The 20,703-nt window shown below is 36.4% G+C and overlaps 1 protein-coding gene across 1 annotated transcript; it reads right to left on the reverse strand.

Moving 5' to 3' along the window:
• Positions 1 to 594: 594 nt before the first annotated feature.
• LOC123566486 (vacuolar protein sorting-associated protein 45-like) lies at positions 595 to 20,666 on the reverse strand. The gene is made up of 13 exons (XM_045360627.2): positions 20,494 to 20,666; positions 16,561 to 16,756; positions 15,994 to 16,073; positions 14,593 to 14,799; positions 13,748 to 13,858; positions 12,906 to 13,040; positions 11,929 to 12,039; positions 10,987 to 11,154; positions 10,108 to 10,266; positions 8,613 to 8,720; positions 5,885 to 6,006; positions 3,234 to 3,365; positions 595 to 1,755 (listed from the first exon to the last, which is right to left on the reverse strand). Exons 1-13 carry the CDS (start codon positions 20,584 to 20,586, stop codon positions 1,686 to 1,688), a joined length of 1,692 nt encoding a protein of 563 aa, XP_045216562.1. The 5' UTR covers positions 20,587 to 20,666; the 3' UTR covers positions 595 to 1,685.
• Positions 20,667 to 20,703: the final 37 nt, after the last annotated feature.

Raw genomic sequence — 20,703 nt, forward strand, 5'->3', positions numbered from 1 at the left:
TATGAGTTTTGGACATGTAAATTTCGGATAAAAATTTAAAGGCGACTTTTTCATAACTAAGTTTATACTTTATTTAGATATTCATGAAAATGATAATGCAAGAATCAATTTCCTTAAATAATTACTGTTTATAAGTTACAGCTAGACCCATAGAAAGTGGATATATATAAGCAGGAAACTGAATGCTATGCCGATTCTTCTCCTTAAATTCCTCAACTTCTCCCTAAATTCTGTGGAGGGAGAAGTCACTTCTCCCTAAAATTTTGACCTAGGATGATCCCTGAATTCTTGGCTAAATTCAAATACCAGTAGCCAAAAGCCACATTTACACAGAACAATCTTTACATTTTGAGTAGACTTGACTTTCACCTTATGCTTTCATATAATACTGGAAACCCCATCTCCGACTTCACTTCCAATATAATACAGTACATCATTCATTTACACTGTTCACGGCTAAGTCTGAACTTTCTGCAATAAACATGTCCTGGAATGTCTTTGAGCATAGCATGGAACAGTAAAGCAATATATGTGCTAGCAGATTTTCACATATACGACATCAAATGTTCACCCCCCCCCCCCCCCCCCCCCACACACACACACACACACACACACACACAGAGACACCCCCATGCCCCACCCCCACTGGAAAGCACTGAATAGGAAAAACAAAAGGTTGCTACAAGAAATGAATAATGCATTACTTATAATACTTTTTGGGTCTATGTACATGAGTATACCATCTACAGTTCTAAATGCATTAATGGTATTCATGTTAAAATAATACCATTTATACTAACCAACTGGGCCATCTCACAATTTTTTCTTAAACTGATTTGCATGTTTCTCACAACACAACTGTTCTTGCTAAAATGTTAAACTTTTTTCTGGGTAGACATTTTGTTTTTAGTACTCTTGTCCAAATGTCAGCAAGAACTTTGTGTCTGTACCACCTTTTACCCTGACATTTTTGTAGGATCTGTAAGTAACTGGACACAAATTATCAAACACAGTGCTGAAGACCAAACATAGTGCACAAGACCATTTTTCACTCCTTGAAGAAACTTTGAATGACTTCCCATATATTTATCTCCCAATGAAACAATATGCAGAATGCATGTTTTAACTACATCTGTTAAAGGTCTAAGCCATACATTGAGAGGCAACAGTTTAAAAAGGGGCATATAGATTGTTTAATGTGCCTAGTATTGAGGGATAATGGGAGGGATGTTACAAAACAAGACAGTGGCTAAAAGGTAGTATAACCTGATGAAAATAGATCAAACATTTTAGGCCACTACATTTAAGATCATACAACAACTTGGCTTGCTGCAGTGCAGAAATCCAGTGGTTAGTTCAGACACAAGCAAGCACACAAGGGCAGAACAACCTACCTCCTGAAAAATATGCATCAGAGGCAAGAGAATTTAACTAGATCAGGCCCTGACTAGAATACCCCTGCAGAATGTCAGTCTTCAAAGAACTTAAATTACTCAAAATGAAATGAAAATCAGTTCATGAAGAAATCACAAAAATATCATAAAATTCAGGAACACATATATCCTATCCTACAGTCTTGCATGTTTCAGATTATATGAGAATTTTTCCTTGTATCACAACTTCTCCTCAACATAATGTCACTGTCTCACTACATCAACTGACATCTTCTCCTCCACCACATACTGTCACCGTCTCATAGCATCAACTCTGCCCATTGCAACTGGTTGAACTGAGGTCTGTACCTCCTCAATAAAACTGAAGGGGAAAAGAAGAATACTTTCAAAATTCTATATTCTTTAAGTCCATAAGTTATGAAAACAATCATAAATCTTATTAATTTAGACCTCTTGCTGCGACAAGTAAAAAGAGATTCACTAACAAAAGTAACTAGAGCTATCACTAAAGGTGATGAATGTACCCCCCGCATGCACTGACACAGTACATTGCAATTTGACGCACACAAGATTGCATAATTATGTGGACTGTATGTATATAGACTGTATGTATACAGTATAGTAACAAAAAACAAAGTCTCATAACTATGCAGAATATTTATCTAAAAGAATGTAACATGCACCATGCACAACTAGGGTTGGTACTGATCACTTGTGTGAAGTTTCATTAAATTGTGTGCAAGGGTTTGGTAGATTAGGCACGCACAAGATTGCATATGCAGACTGTATGTACATAGTATGCTAACAAGAAACAAAGTCCCATAACTCTGCAATTTTTGTCGCTGAAAGAACCTAACATGCCCCATGCACAACTACTGTTGTTACTGATCACTTGTGTGAAGTTTCATTAAATTGTGTCAAGGGGATGAGGAGAGATGGTGCGCACAAGATTGTGTCTATGTATATAGTATAGTAACAAAAAAACAAAGTCCCATAACTCTGCAAATTTTTTTTTCTGAAAGAACCTAACATGCCCCATGCACAACTACTGTTGTTACTGATCACTTGTGTGAAGTTTCATTAAATTGTGTCAAGGGGATGAGGAGAGATGGTGCACACAAGATTGTGTCTATGTATATAGTATAGTAACAAAAAACAAAGTCCCATAACTCTGCAATTTTTTTTTCTAAAAGAACCTAACATGCCCCATGCACAACTACTGTTGGTACTGATCACTTGTGTGAAGTTTCATTAAATTCTGTCAAGGGGATAAGGAGAGATGGTGCGCACAAGATTGCGTCTACGGACAGACGGACAGACAGACAGACAGAAAACCTGAAACCAGTATACCCTCCCCCCCTTACAACTTTGTTGTTGGGGGGTACAATTATCTGTGTTTTGGCTGATGGTTACGATAATTCACAAAATCTAATTCCAAATGAACAACCCAACGTGTCATATTGCATCATAACAGGGACAGTGTAAATATGAAAACAATATAGCTCCAAAAGAACTTTTAATTTAATAGACCTGAATTTCAGTTAATGCTTTTAAAGTTTTAGGATTAAATAAACTGAGACAACAAGTGCTTTAAAATGGTGTCTGCTATCTCTGACTGTAGTTACCTTCATGTAACAGCACAAACATCTCAATTTAAAGACATACATCCAGTATTAGTATCCTTATATACGGAGAGTCAAGCCTCTAATGGGGGGTTCGAATCCAGAAACATTTGCCTGTGCAGCTTGTGCACAAACCACTGAGCTATATACACACTTTGAATAACCGTAACTGTAGCTCTGACTATAAGACTAATATATAAAAACTACGAGGAAATACCTTTTGAAGTTATGAATGGCTGTTCCACCTAGGACTATACGAACACCTGGTGTTGCTTTATTCAACTGATGAACACAGAGGGCTTCTTCAAATGTTGTTCCTCCAATAATGAACACAATTATATCCTGAGGTCTAAAAATAACAAAACAAGACAATTCTTTCCATTTATTTCTTGTAAGTCATTTGGCATCAGCAACCAACAGTTTTGGTACATGTATAGTCAAATCAACTATTTGCAATAGCACATAATAAATACACTGATAATAGAATAAATAAGATAAAAGTTGATTTTTTAAGCTTCCTTTTCTTAAGGGAGCATATAAATTTATGCATTAATTCATAAATAACTGGTTAATTCATAAATGACGTTAAAAATGGTGCAACAAGAGACATAATTTACAACATGTGAATCATTTTACACGCTTTACAATGTACGATAAGTTTTTTGAGCACAAATTATTTTAAAAGCAGGCAAGCAATTTCTAACAAGAATTTTTTTAAAAGTTTCCGTTTAATTTCTATACAGGGAAAAGTGAGCTCCATCTGCCATGTATTTTGTTAAATCAGAATAATCTAAACAACCTTGGTAGAGCATCACCTAAGAATTGTTTTAAAAATCAGGCAATTTCCGCTATATAAATATAGGAAAATGTGGCCACATTCCCTGGCAGACATGTTTATTTATGAAATCAAGATTATCTGAACAATATTGGTAGAAGGAACATTTTTGTGAAATAATTTTGAAATCAGACCACCAGTTTAGATGTTGGTTGAAGACATTTCTATTTTTAGCTCACCTGTCACATAGTGACAAGGTGAGCTTTTGTGATCACCCTTCGTTCATCGTCCGTCGTCAGTCCGTGCGTCCGTCCATCAACAATTTCTTGTCTGCATGATAGTGGTTTCATTTATGATTTTATTTTAACCAGACTTGCACACAACTTGTATCACCATAAGATCTCGGTTCCTTTCTTGAACTGGCCAGATCCCATTAAGGGTTCCAGAGTTATGGCCCCTGAAAGGGCCAAAATCAGCTATTTTGACCTTGTCTGCACAACAGCAGCTTTATTTATGATTTGATTTTTACCAAACTGGCACACAACTTGTATCACCATAAGATCTTAGTTCCTTTCTTGAACTGGCACACAACTTGTATCACCATAAGATCTCGGTTCCTTTCTTGAACTGGCCAGATCCCATTATGGGTTCCAGAGTTATGGCCCCTGAAAGGGCCAGAATTAGCTATTTTGACCTTGTCTGCACAATAGCAGCTTCATTTATGATTTTATTTTAACCAAACTTGTATCACTATAAGATCTTGGTTCCTTTCTTGAACTGGTTAGATTCCGTTATGGGTTCCAGAGTTATGGCCCCTGAAAGGGCCAGAATTAGCTATTTTGACCTTGTCTGCACAATAGCAGCTTCATTTATGATTTGAATTTAATCAAACTTGCACAAAGCTTGTGTTGCCATAAGATCTCAGTTCCTTTGTTGAACCGGCCAGATCCCCTAATGGGTTCCAGAGTTATGGCCCCTAAAAGGGCCAAAATTAGCTATTTTGACCTTGTCTGCACAATAGCAACACCATTTATGATTTGATTTTAACCAAACTTGCACACAACTTGTATCACCACAAGATCTAGATTCCTTTCTTGAACTGGCCAGATTCCATCATGGGTTCCAGAGTTATGGCTTTTGCAGCCATATAGAGACTTCATTTATGGTTTTATTTGATACAAACTTTCAAAATATCTTCAACAACAATAAATCTTGGATTCCATGACAAATCAGATCCAATTGTAGGTTCCAGAGTTATTTTATATCTGATTACCTCCCCTGATTGTAGTCAAAATGGATTTATATCAGTAAGTACTTATAGGACTTGTTTGAAATTTCATTATTGTCATTCGTTGGACTGAGCCAGTCAGGGTAGATAACTATGGACTGATTTTATGTCAAATTACCTCCCTTTATTTCAAATTAAAATGGGCATATCTCCGTAACTAATGAAGATACTGATCTGAAATTTCATTTATGTCAACAGATTTATTTGGCAGATCCTTCTTTTGTTCACTTACAATAATTTTCTTTTTAATTACTTCCCTTTTACGTTACTATAAATAGCTTATTTTTAGTAACTTTTTTATTATTGGCCGTAGGGAAAAACCGAGACCACTTTTCTGTGGTACAACATGGATGATACCTCCAATTTTTGGGTGTATATTGACATATCTGTACCTTGTAAGAATTTTGTTTTTCTTTTTGGTTAAATTTCTTTCCTTTGTTGTTCCTGTCTTTTGGACTTAGATATTTTTTCTGAGGACCTTCTTGTCCTCAAGTGCAATGATAACAGGTGAGCGATATAGGGCCATCATGGCCCTCTTGTTAGCTCTAGCAGACTGAATGTGCAGCCAAGCAAGACTGTTTGAACTATTTTGGAACAGGACCACTCAATGACATACATGCAAAGTTTCATAAATACTCAGCAATTGGTGTTAGAGAAGATGTTTAGAATCAAGTGATGACGATGGAAATACAACAGACGTATGTCAGATGGCGAATGATCACAATAGCTCACCCTAAGGACTTTGTGCACAGATGCTAAAAAGTACTGTTGAAAATGGCATAAAAGCAAAAGCAAACAGACTGACCTGTCTTTCAGCTGTCCTGTACCAAGGTATGGGTAGGCTGCCTCTCGTAATTTACCCTTTGTTAACTGGTCTATTACAGAATGTAGTAATGGTTTATGCTGAGTGTACACATTCTCCACACCCTGAAATTGTTTTCTTGTGCCATTACCGAATCATATTAATAAGTCGCTCACCTGCTCTTTAAACAAGAGCTGTCCGTAAGACAGCCAAGCTCGACTATTCGAAATATTGTCCTAGAAGCAGGAAAATATTACCCAAAAAGGTTAAATATCAAAAGAGTTTTAAGTTTAAAAGGGGGAATAATTTGACCAAAATGCATATCAGTTATGAGACTTGCTGCTCTTAACTAGTTTTATAACCTCGAAGGCACATGTGAAGTTTCAATTCAATATCTGCATTAGTTTTGGAGATAGAAACTTGCATGTAAAACTTTAACCAGAATTTTCAAAGTCCAAAAGGGGGCATAATCTGCCCAAAATACATGCCAGAATTATGGGACTTGATTCAGTGAGGTTAGTAATTGATCTAGAAAAAGAAAAAATAAGTTTCAAATCTATATGCCTTTTAGAAATAGCTGTATGTACTTGCACGCAAAACTTTAACCAGAATTTGCTAAGTCCAAAAGGGGGCATAATTTGGCCAAAATGAAGGTCAGAGTTATGGGACTTGCTGCTATCAACTAGTTTTATAACCCCGAAGACACATGTGAAGTTTCAAATCAATATCTGCATTAGTTTTGGAGATAATAACTTGCATGTAAAACTTTAACCAGAATTTTCAAAGTCCAAAAGGGGGCATAATCTGCCCAAAATACATGCCAGAGTTATGGGACTTGATCCAGTGAGATTAGTAATTGATCTAGAAAAAGAAAAAATAAGTTTCAAATCTATATGCCTTTTAGAAATAGCTGTATGTACTTGCACGCAAAACTTTAACCAGAATTTGCTAAGTCCAAAAGGGGGCATAATTTGGCCAAAATGAAGGTCAGAGTTATGGGACTTGCTGCTATCAACTAGTTTTATAACCCCAAAGACACATGTGAAGTTTCAAATCAATATCTGCATTAGTTTTGGAGATAATAACTTGCATGTAAAACTTTAACCAAAATTTTCTAAGTCTAAAAGGGGGCATAATTTGCTCAAAATACATGTCAGAGTTATGGGTCTTGATCCAGTGAGGTTGGTAATTGATCTAGAAAAAGAAAAAGTAAGTTTCAAATCTATATGCCTTTTAGAAATAGCTGTATGTACTTGCACGCAAAACTTTAACCAGAATTTTCTAAGTCCAAAAGGGGGCATAATTTGGCCAAAATGAAGGTCAAAGTTATGGGATTTGCTGCTATCAACTAGTTTTATAACCCCGAAGACACATGTGAAGTTTCAAATCAATATCTGCATTAGTTTTGGAGATAATAACTTGCATGTAAAGCTTTAACCAAAATTTTCTAAGTCTAAAAGGGGGCATAAATTGCTCAAAATACATGTCAGAGTTATGGGTCTTGACCCAGTGAGGTTGGTAATTGATCTAGAAAAAGAAAAAAATAAGTTTTAAATCTATATGCCTTTTAGAAATAGCTGTATGTACTTGCATGCAAAACTTTAACCAGTATTTTCTAAGTCCAAAAGGGGGCATAATTTGGCCAAAATGAAGGTCAGTGTTATGGGACTTGCTGCTATCAACTAGTTTTATAACCCCGAAGACACATGTGAAGTTTCAAATCAATATCTGCACTAGTTTTGGAGATAGTAACTTGCATGTAAAACTTTAACCAAAATTTTCTAAGTCCAAAAGGGGGCATAATTTGCTCAAAATACATGTCAGAGTTATGGGACATGACCCAGAGAGGTTGGTAATTGACCTAGAAAAAGAAAAAATAAGTTTCAAAGCTATATGCCTTTAATTGATGGCTGTATGTACTTGCATGCAAAAACTTAACCAAGGTGTGACGCCGACGCTGACGCCAGGGTGAGTAGAATAGCTAGACTATTCTTCGAATAGTCGAGCTAATAACTATTGCACTTAACTATTTCCTTTTTTAAGGGTAATTTTAACAAGAGCTGTCAGTGGACAGTGTGCTCGACTATTCTCAGTTCTTGATAGTATAATATAAGCTATGAGTAAAACTTTAACATTACAATAAGCATATTCTAAGCCAAAAAGGGGCTATAATTCAGTCAAAATGCTTGATAGAGTTGCCTCCTCCTTTTTACAGACTGGGGTCATAATGGTAAACAAGTATGCAAAATATGAAAGCAATATCTCAATGGACATTGAAAATATTTGGAGTGGAACGCAAACTTTAACATTACAATAAGCATATTCTAAGTCGAAAAGGGGCCATAATTCAGTCAAAACGCTTGAAAGAGTTGCCTCCTCCTTTTTACAGACTGGGGTCATGATGGTAAACAAGTATGCAAAATATCAAAGCAATATCTCAATGGACTTTGAAAATATTTGGGGTGGTACACAAACTTTAACATTTGTGTGACGCTCACGCTCACACTCACGCTCACGCTGACGCCGGGGCGAGTAGGATAGCTCCCCTATTCTTCGAATAGTCGAGCTAAAAATACTTGAACAATCAGTGTATAATCAAATTGCAGACTACTTTGAAAAACATTATTTGTTATTTGAATTTCAGTCCAGGTTTAAGTCTAAGTATTCTACATGCTTAATTTAGTTTTAAGATTATAATGCAAAATAATGCAAAAAGAAATATATTCCATACCTTTAAACCTTTGAGAAATCGTTTAGTAAATGCTACAGGATCTGTACTGCCAAATAAATCACTTCCTCTCGCTTTCCGTCCCCCATACTCCAGTACAGCTGACACCAACTGCAACAGATTTCAGTCACATGTTAAACTTTATAACATATTAAATAACAGTTACATAGTTTTACCTGCTTTAACAGTCACTTGTATTAAGCAGAAACTTCTCTTATACAGTAAGTCAGCTAACTTTCCAAATTGGCTTTCTGCTGTTATTTCAGCTTGTTGTAACCAGTCACCTGTCTTAAACAACAAGAAGTAGTCACCAACCAATTTTACCAACAGACAAATTCATTTTGTGACATAATCATACCCAGCAGGCTTGTAAGAGATAGCATTGGAAATATACATTACTGTGAAACCATTAATATTCGTGGGGGACTAATTTTTGTGGATTTCGTTGTTGAGTGAATCCACGAAATTTAATCCCAATGAACAAGTAAAATTCCCATTCATTTTATGTTCAAAAGTTGAAATCCACGAATTCACATCCCCACGAAATTGCCGTTTTGACCAAAACCACGAAATTTCATGCCCACAAAATTAAATGATTTCACAGTATATTGTTTCATGTGCAGAAGTTGAACTACTTATTGTTTATAGAACTGGTAAGAAATGTTCAGATTTACCATCCACACTTTTAATAAGCTTATGTACAGTAGCAAACTTGTTCTCATAAATCTAAGCAGAAAATCCAACAGTTTTCTCAAATAAAATAAGAAAGATGTATTTTCCTAAAATGTTAGTGTTGATGTTGGTAATGTTGTATTGTTAATATACAGTCAAATCTATATTAAGCAGCCGGCAAACACAATTTCGTTGCTTAAGACAGGTGACTTGCTGGTTCTCTGCAAGTAACTGACAACTTCCAAATGAGAATCTGAGATGGAGGACGAATGACATACGATTCAATGTTTTAATCCAAATCATCCTAGAAAACATTTCCTCTCTTGTGTCAAAACACAGAGCTAACCTACTTGGCTGGCGTGTCAAAACATTAAGCTAGCCTGCTGGGACAGGCATGTCAAAATGGAGCCCTACTTACATAATTATTACTAGTGTGTGTGTGTGTTCGGGTTTATGTCTTTTTTCAACAATTTTTCAGTTATATAAATGACGGTGTCTACCTGTAGCAGTGAGCACAATGCCCAACTTTATAGTGCTGCTTCACTGGAATATCATGCCGTAGACACATGGCATGATACCCCACCCAGTCACATTATACTGACACCGGGCTGACAAGTCCTAGCACTATCCTCTTAATGCTGAGCGCCAAGCAAGGTAGCTACTAGTACCATTTTTTACGTCTTTGGTATGATGCTGCCGGGGATTGAACCCACGACCTCCCACACTCGAAGCGGACACTCTACCACTAGGCTACCGAGGCGGTTAATTAGTTCAGTCCAATCTAAGAGTAGACTAAAGATCTGACCGAGCTATAATGAATTCTTACCGCTCTGTGTTTATCACTGATGCCTTGTTTCCGCAATGTGTCAACAAGACCAGATACGTCATTATTGCTGTGTGTCTCGTACCGTAGGGCGTATAACATTACCAGTCGTAATTTATCTATCTGTGTTACTTTGTTATCATGCAACAATGTCTTTATTTTCTGGAAAAGAAAAAATTGAATGATTTCATGTTTCACAAACAGTTGAGCCGTGCCAAGAGAAAACCAACATAGTGGCTTTGCGACCAGCATGGATCCAGACCAGCCTGCACATCTGCGCAGTCTGGTCAGGATCCATGCTGTTCGCTTTCAAAGCCTATTGCAATCAGAGAAACTGTTAGCGAACAGCATGGATCCTGACCAGACTGCGCAGATGCGCAGGCTGGTCTGGATCCATGCTGGTCGCAAAGCCACTATGTTGGTTTTCCCATGGCATGGCTCAATTAATGTAACAATTCAACATAATGACCTTGTGATTTAAAATAATATGTGGCACTCTTGTCTCCATTTTATGGATACATCATGGCCGCTGCAATTTCAGTTTCAGTTACTGCTTCCATGTTTAAACTTAAGTTTTCTATTAACATTCTGAATAAAATCTGAGAAAACTAAATTCAGTGAGAATCTTCTTATATTGCAATTGCATTTATATCAACTCTTGCTGTACACCAGTCAACTAAAGATTGAGTGCAAAGTAATTGCATACTTATAGTAAACTTTTTTTACACAAGAAGCAAATAAACAAAGTCAAGGGTGCAGAAGGCAGCATGCAATGTAAGGTCAGAAGGTTATACCAAAATGCAGTAGTCAGGGCTGTGAAAACAAAAAATATTGGTGTTCTCATACTTAAACAGACTGCTGGAAAATTTAGAAGTCTCATACCTGTAAAGAGGCGGAGTGATCTCCTTTACAGACAAGCTCCTGCTCTGTTTCTGACACCTCCAGTAAACTGTTCTTTCCCACAAGTCTTGATAACTCTCCAACCAGTGTCACATGTTTAGATACAGTACCTGACATCTTTTTAAACTGAGGGTAATTTTCAATGAAAGCCTGAAATAAGAATTTTCAGCTAGTACTGATATAAACCACATATTTAAATATACACAATGAATTCACTGAATTTGTTAATCTGTGTGTGTGCATGCATGATGCCGAGTGTGTGCATATATGTGTCTTAGTGTTCATGTATGCATCTATCTGTGAAAGGGGGAGTGGAAATTGAAGGTTGAATGGTTAAGGCTTTAGACCCTCTTGCCCCTAACCACTATGAGTCTGATCTGCTCAAGTACCTAGATTGTTTCTCTTCCTTATAGTGTATTTATTGATTAAAAAAAACATTATTTTATGAAAAAAAGATTATGTCACACTGCAAATGATAAAACAAAACTGGAACTAAACATATTTATTTCATGCTAGGTGTAGGTGCAGACGGGAATATCCGACACTCAGGAAACTGTTTACACGGTAACTTGTTAGAGCCCCTTTACTGCCTGAACAGTTACCCTTGAGCCGGATATTCCCATCTGCACCTACAACTAGTGGAACAATCCAATATGACATATCGTTTAAATAAAATCGATAAAAATATCAGTTAGTGATAATAAACATGGTGCAATAAAAAGGTAATTACCTTATGAAAACTTGCAATCTCAACTAATCATTTACTTGGTAATTTATCAATTATCCTTGAGTGCAAACATTTTATTTATCATAGTTCTAAACAAATTTTCACAAACACAAAAGTATTCACTTATACAGTACATGATTAACAATGCACTGAACCTGTCAGAAGTATTTTTGTAACAATCTAGATCAATTTTATACCTTCATATCTGCAATGGATTCCACTTTAGCTTGACTCTGAGATTTCTTCTGGAATTCATCCATCAATTCTTTAATGTTGTTACCAATCTCTCCAAAATTCATATACATATTCTGAAAATATTAAGCAATAATATCTGAAGAATCTTTTTGTAAAGTGTACACAATCAAACACATGGTATGGATTCAATGGCATTTTGACAGACCAGCATAACCAGAGTTGCAGGTTTCTGTGCTAATACCAACTGGTTCCCTGAAAGTGACTGGCAATTTACCAACATAGATAACAAATATATACAGGATGAAAGACTTCAAATATATTTGCTTCAGTCGAGGAAGAATATTTGCCTTGTATAGTGATCAATTTACTGGAGGCTACTATAAAGCATAGTTGATACTATATTAATTGGTTTTTTACCTCTAAAATATTTCAAATTTTATTATCTAGGACTAATGCTGTTTCCTTGTACCATCATCTGCACAGTAAAGATGAACAAAAAATTAAAATCTTTTCTAGAATTGCAGCTTTTCCAAAAATTTCCAAAAATTTGAGCAAGAAAATTCTCCAAGTTATGAAGACAATTTATGGACAGTTTTGGAAAGTTGCACTGGCAACATTAGTGAATGCATTCATTAAAAGGACCAAGACACTTTCCTACAAAGGTGAAGACCCCGGGTTCGAGACCTGGCTACTCCCATTGTGGTGTGTCATCAGGCAAGGCACTTTACCTCAATTGCAGCTGAGATTTCAGACACAGACAGGCATCTACAAAGGACCTTCTTTCTCCTGCAAGCCATCTAAATGGTTTCCTCAAATAAGAGAACTCAATCCCTGGCTAGTCTCCAAATCAATCTTCCTGTGTTTTGAATTAATCAACATTTACAACTTCGTAAAGAAAACCCCTTTCATTTTGAGCAAGTTAAAAGTATAACAAATAATGGTATCTAGGTTATAACATCAAAGTACACAATATACTCACATTAGCATAAAACTCATCATGTTCTGCAGAGAGGACAACTTCTTGTAGTTCCTTTGAGATGCCGGGTACATTTGATAGATTCACACGGTTGTTGTTTATACCCAGTAGCTCATGTACCATAGCTTGGTATGTCCACTGATACAGATAAATGCAAAATAACAGAGAAGTTCAAAATCAACAAACATTTTTTAAATATACTGATTCTTCAGATTCAAAATTACCGTCAGTCTTAAAAAATAAAGTTTTCTATTATTACTGGTGGCAATCAGTTTTCCTTGTACCATCATCTGCACAGTAAAGATGAAAAGAAAAATCAAAATCTTTTCTAGAATTGCAGCTTTTCCGAAAATTTTAGCAAGAAAATTCTCCATCTGGAGAAGTTAGTGAAAGACTGCAAATAAACTTGATGAAATTGTCTATATGCATTCTAACCTAATATGTGCATTTTTTACATTTAATCACAGCCTCACTTGGAAGCTTGTTCAAAGTTGTGGAGAAAATACTTAATATTTTCACAAACAAGGAGTTTGACAAAATGCATTGTTTATCTGATATTAGAAACGCTTTTTGGGGGGAATAGTATTAAGTATTTGTGTCAAATATTTGTGAACAGTATTAAATATTTGTATTAGATATTTGAGAAAAAGCCAAACAGAATGTTGACCTAGTTCATAATTTGCTTTGTTTTGAAACTTTAAAGGGATGTTTTGCAAAAGTCATATGAAAGTAAAATTAAACAAAAGGCACTGTTACAAAATATATCAAACTTTTACCATATCTTAAGAGGACATTACTTTAACATAAATGGATCACTTTTACATTGAAAGAAAATGTTAGTATACCTGATTTAACATTGGCGTAACTGCATCATCCCGCCTATCCAGTATCAGTAAGATAGGAGGAACATCTGTACGTCGGAACTCAAACAATCCTGCATCTTTCGTTATTGTTTGCTATATAAAAATGTACAGACAGCATGTACAAATTACATGAATTCAAACACCAGCACATGCAGGTAAACCATACAGTTACATCAAGAAATTAATGGAGACAATTTTTAAAAAAAACAACTTTGTATTACTGTAAAAGCATATATTTTCGCTGGGTCAAAAATTTCGCAAATTTCAAATTTTGAGTATGTTTGCAAGGTTTTAAGTTCGTGAAATTGAAAAAATGCTGTCTTACTTGAATTTGAATTATACTAATTTTTAATATTTATGCGAGGATTAATTTTCGCAAGATGCTGGGCCTCGCGAATATAGCGAAAATTAAACCCTTGAAAAAAATTCTGCTTTTAATACCAATTAAAGAAATAAACTTCATCAGTAACAAAATCTGTCCAATAACTTTCAAATCTGTAAACAACCTGTTACTACCATAGGGGTAGGAGCAGGAAATGGGGGGGTGGGGATCGGAGGGGTGGGGGGAGGGGGCAAAAAGCCTGCTTTTTCTTACAAATAACAGTTACTGTAGATAAAGGGGAAAAACTCATTTGAAAGAACATGTTGATATACTGATCAGGATTTGATATGATGTCTATTATCAATAAGGAGAAGAACATTTTTTTTTTTGGTAGTTCAAAATATGCACCCCCCCCCACCCACTCTGAGATCGCTTCTATGCCAATACACAATATATTTATTTAAGAAAGTCTTAGGTTACCATGCCATATATTAGCAATACTTACCCTGACATGCTCGGCTAGTTTATGCGCCATCTCGGAAGAATTCTGGTATCGTATCATGGGACATTTTTTCAGTGACAGAAGTACAGATGTGAGGCCCTGAGTGGTCCGTTTCAATGCTGCAGGAGACCAGTCTATTCCCTTATAACATCCTTGTATGTTTAATGTGAACAAATGTGGATTTACAGCTATGTAGTCACCAAAGAACTCCTATAAGATAAATTATGTTTTATGAATACTGTAGATATAGAGGATATTCGTTTGTTTTAGTGGAGATTGAAATATCTTCCAACAGTAAAGTTCTTATGTTCATATGATAACAATTCAATTCTAAAGAATGATTACTTAAGCCAAAATCTGGAGTCCAGTCCCTTTAAGTCAAATGCTTGTTGAAACAAGTTGTCTGATTGGTTCAAATAACAAGAGGACCAAGATGGCCCTAGGTCGCTCACCTGAGAAACACACTATAACAGTGTAAACATGTTTGACCTAGTGATTTCATGGAAACAAATATTCTAACGAATTTTCATTAAAATTGGAGAAAAAATCTTGAGTGTAAACACGTATTTTCCTTGATTTGATCTAGTGACCTAATTTTTTAACCCAGATGACCCATTTTCGAAATTGGCCTAGATTTCATCAAGGCTATCATTCTGACAAAATTTCATGAAGATCAGTCAAAAAATACAGCCTCTATCGCATACACAAGGTTTTATTTTGATTTGAACTAGTGACCTAGTTTTTGACCCCAGATGACCCGTATTCGACCTTGACCTAGATTTCATCAAGGCTATCATTCTGACCAAATTTTATGAAAATCCAGTGTAAAATGCAGCCCATATTGCGGACACAAGGTTTTTCTTTAATTCGACTTTTTGACCTAGTTTTTGAAACCAGATGACCCACATTCAAACTCGACCTAGATTTCATCTAGACAAACATTCTGATCAAATTTCATGAAGATTCGGTGTAAAATGCAGTCCCTATTGCATACACAAGCTTCTTCTTTGATATGACCTAGTGACCTAGTTTTTGACCCAAGATGACCCATATTCAAACTTGACCTAGATTTCATAAAGGCAATCATTCTGACCAATTCCATGAAGATCTATTGAAAAATACAGCCTCTATCGCATACACAAGCTTAATGTTGACAGACAGACAGACGACAGACGCCGGACATTGTGTGATCACAAAAACTCATTGCTCAGGTGAGCTAAAAATAGATTAGTTGAAATAAAAACAGCAATATTGGAAATCCGATTATACAGAAAGAGGAATCTGAATGGGTCGCCATCAGATCTAGCATTTAGGAAGATCTAGTCCTTTAGTCAGATTGTTAATAAAAATATTAACACCATGTTTATCACCAGATCTACTGTAGAATTTACACTGAGCTCTCACCTGAACTTCCCTCACTACCTCTTGATCATCTGCCTCGGCCAGAGTCTTCACGTCTTGTTTACTTATTACATTACTGAAATCTGAAAACAGAACAAAATTATAAACTTACCAGATACCACAGTGTAAAGTCAGGTCTGTCTTTAATAAAACTAAACACCAACAGCTGGTGTTTAAAACCTGAATGTATTCAATTCTTACTTTAAACACTGATTCTCCACTACACATATTTCAATTATTTACACAGTATAATAAATATATAAGGCAACAAAATCTGAAAACTCACTTATCATCTGTTCAAAGATGGTGACAAGCTCATGTTTTTTTAACTCTTAGCTGTCTATTCATATTGTTTGGTATTTCTATTTATAGTGAACTGAACTAACTACAATACCGTATATTTTCGCTTATAAGACGCACACCGACATCTGGGGGTTTCCTTTTCTTTTAATTTCCTTGCAGTGCACGCTTATAAGATGCTTCCCACTCTTTGAACAGAACGAATGGGTCCTAATAATGCGTCTTATAGGCGAAAATATACGGTATTCATCTTCAAAAAAATATACTTACATATGTAGTACAGTCCATATTTTGACATTCTAAGTTCTTGTGCCAACATGTCAACATTTTCTTTTGTAGGTCGTAGAAAGCAAATACATTTTAAATGTTTCATTGTTTCTCTGCCACCTGAATCAATTCGTTCAAAGAGGTACACTTCTTTCTGCAGGATCTCTGACTGGGCATACACCATACTCACAATGCTGGTCTGTAATAAATAAAACTAAATACAATGTAGTTCTATATTTAGCCATTTTCATTTTATGGAGAACAATACTGAAATCCCTCGATGGATAGCAGAGTTATAGACTTGACAAGAAACAGACACCTTTGACCTAAAAGAGAGACCCCCACATCTGAGTTACTGCCTCTGGGTTTTGCTTGACACAGAGCCTTGTTCTGGGAAACATATGTACTAAATTAAATTAAAATTCCTTTACAGTTGACAGATTTTTTACTTGACATGAAGTATGGCAGCTGGAACCTTTTCTGTGTTCTTTTCCTTTGAAAAAGGAGCATAATATGATAATTTACATTATAAAGAAATGCCTATGGACAGTTAAATATAGGTATGTCAATGGTGGTCTCTTGTGCATTTTTGGTCTAGATTCTCAGCACCGAAATATCAATAATACCTACAACTTGTGAACATCTTTTGCATCATTATTCTCGTCCTACAATGACTAAACTGGAAAAATGAATATGTGCATTTAATCAATTTAAGATACATTTTGAAAAATGTGTCTTTATTCTTAATTTTTATTACAGGAGCAAAAACGTCTACATCCTTAAAAAATCGGAAAGAACAATTTATGCGAAAAGAACCAATATTACTGTACATGACAGGGCAGTGCCTAATTTCATATGTTTAACTATTAAAATAAGGCCATAGCATGAAATAAAGAAAACAAGACAGTCTGAAAGACAGCTAAATCCCCCGACACTAGGGCTGTCATCGATAGAAACGATATCGATGTATCAACGATATTTTTTTGTCGATCGATTATCGATTCCCATTTTCAAAAATCGATATTTTACAGAGAGAAAAAACTACCCAAATAAACACTCAGACCCTAAAACAACAACTAAAGTTCACAAATTTGTAAATTTGGATAAATGCAAAAAATAATCAATATTCCCAATCAATGACAGCCCTACCCGACACTGCTATGGATAGTGAAAGGGTAAAACCTTTGATTTTAGCTGTGACCTTGACCTTGAACTGACACGGCTGACTCATGAATTCTGCACAATGTCTTGATGAGGTGATCATTTGACCAAAGTTTCATGAAAATCCTTCAAGGGGTTTAGGAGATACAGAGCTGAAACCTTTGACCTTCAGTTGTGACCTTGACCTTCAGTTGACATGGCTGACTCATGAGTTCTTGATGAGGTGATCATTTGACCAAAGTTTGATGAAAATCCTTCAAGGGGTTAAGGAGATACAGAGTGGACACCAAATGGAAGGCTCAAACCTTCGACCCTTAGTTGTGACCTTGACCTTGAGCTGGCATGGTTGACTCATAATTTCTGCACATCGTCTTGATGAGGTAATCATTTGACCCAGGTTTTATAAAATTCCTTCAAGGGGTTTAGGAGATATAGAGTGGACACGAAATGGAAGGCTCAAACCTTTGACCTTCAGTTGTGACCTTGACCTTGAGCTGACATGGCTGACTCATAAGTTCTGCACATCGCCTTGATGAGGTGATAGTTTGACCCAAGTTTGATGAAAATCCTTCAAGGGGTTTAGGAGATATAGAACGGACACAAAATGGAAGGTTCAAACGTTTGACCCTAAGTTGTGACCTTGACCTTGAGCCGGCATGACTGACTCATGGGTTCTGCACATCGTCTTGATGAGGTGATCATTTGACCTAAGTTTTATAAAATTCCTTCAAGGGGTTTAGGAGATATAGAGCGGACACAAAATGGAAGGCTCAAACCTTTGACCTTGAGTTGTGACCTTGACCTTGAGCCGGCATGGCTGACTCATGAGTTCTGCACATCGTCTTGATGAGGTGATCATTTGACCCAAGTTTTATAAAATTCCTTCAAGGGGTTTAGGAGATATAGAGCGGACACAAAATGGCAGGCTCAAACCTTTGACCTTGAGTTGTGACCTTGACCTTGAACGGACAAGGCTGACTCATGGGTTATGCACATCGTCTTGATGAGGTGATCATTTGACCCAAGTTTCATGAAAATCCTTCAAGGGGTTTAGGAGATATGGACCGGACACGAATTTGTTACGGACGGAAGGACGGACGGAAGGATGGACGCAGACCATTCCTATAATCCCTCCTCCAAGGCGGGGGATTAAAAATACATTCTGCTTGATCGACTGTAAAACCAATATATCATGCAGCAAATACTGTGTATGATATCTAAAAACTTTAATTTACAATCTTAGAAATCGAACATCATATGGTCTAACATCATGCGTTTGCTGGGAAGGACCCCTTCCATAGACTGAAATGCCACTTTTTGGTAGAAAATCTGGAACGCGAGTTTTCTCAAAGGTGATGCAGGATCTAATTTCACAATTGCCTTTGTACAGACGTGGTCTAAAACTATTTAAGTCATAAATATCACTTGACCAAATTGTAGTGATAGTAGGTTTATAGGCCACTTCCAACAGCCTAGCTGTTGGGTTTAACCCTTTAGCGACGTGGTTGAGTGTCCGCCTACAGATTTCGAGGTCTGGGGTTTGAGCCCCAGTAGGAACCTTGGTATTTTCTCTCCCAGAGTTTACTTTAATGGTGTCAGAAGTGTCTGACGGACTCATGCGGTGGGCATGGAGTGTCATTCTGGAGAGCTGGTAAGATTAAAGATCTGAAAGTAAAGGGGGAGAAGTGTAGTGATAGTAGGTTTATAGGCCACTTTTTTTTAGCGACGTGGTCAGGGTTTGAATTTAAGCTCGCATACTCGCGAAATGCGAGTGCAAATTTCAAACTGCGAGGTGAGATTTCAGACAACAGCATTTTTTTGCGAGTGGAAATTTTTGGCCACATAATGTGCATTTCTAACGGTCGTCTCGATCTTACACTGTTCTTTCTTCAACAACTCGCGGTCATTGTAGCGCATTAATTGTCATTTGCAAAACGAATTTCGGAGCACTCTTTCATCTTTCGTCGTAAACAGAAGTTTACACTCGATACATGTCCCGTGCGCACGTCTTTTCAACAGCTGACAAGTACCTGCGCCAATTTTGATGATGTTTACCGCATCCGGTGGGTTTTTTGGTAATCTATAATAAGTTACAATTTATATAGCGCAAATATGATTCGCTGGACTGGTCATGTGGATGTTTGTGTTAATGTTCTAATAAAGTGACAAGTCGCGGAAAATGCAAGTTATTTTTTCATTTAGCAAGTCCAATACTAAGGAAAGTGAACATTTTAATTTCTTTTAAAAAGCACAGAAACTATTTCATTTTATTAGAAAATGAAAGTTGGTATGTAGAAATTTGAAATAAATCGCAGTATATGTACAATTATTTTTCTATGAAGTATGAAGAAAGTTAAAAAGACCTGGGGGGTCATTCTGTCGATTCATTGAAATTTCAACATAATACACATACATTTCTTTGAGTTCCAGAGACCTTCTGTAAATTTTGACCTGCCAATCTTCATTATTTAGTGTCTTGCAGAAGTCTATGCACTGGCTATGAAAAAAATTGCCAACTCACTTTCCCTTAGTAATGGACCTTAAAAAAAATACCACTTGCGAAAAAATGCATGTAGAAAATCTGGCTAAATTCGAACCCTGGTGGTTGAGTGTCCGCCTACAGATCTCGAGGTCCGGGTTCGAGCCCCAGTAGGGACCTTGGTATTTTCTCTCCCAGGGTTTACTTTAGACTCAATAGTTCAGCCATCATCAAAGTACATCATAATTTATGGGATGGTCATGTCTACATACTATGACAGATTTTGTTTCATTTACCGTCTCTTTGTCCATGAGAAGGACTTTCATTCCTGGACCACTTTCTTCTATCATCTTACTGATGTACTGCTTTATTGCTAATATAACATTCATTTTTAGAGATCGTGTACAACTGTCAAAATCAGGAAGTAAATTTAACGGAATTCTCGGTGTTTATCCGTCGTTTACTAACACGCAACTTCTCGCACCAATCTTGGTTAGTGAAAGATT

Source organism: Mercenaria mercenaria, chromosome 8 (assembly GCF_021730395.1).
Source record: "Mercenaria mercenaria strain notata chromosome 8, MADL_Memer_1, whole genome shotgun sequence".
Lineage (NCBI taxonomy): Eukaryota > Metazoa > Mollusca > Bivalvia > Venerida > Veneridae > Mercenaria > Mercenaria mercenaria.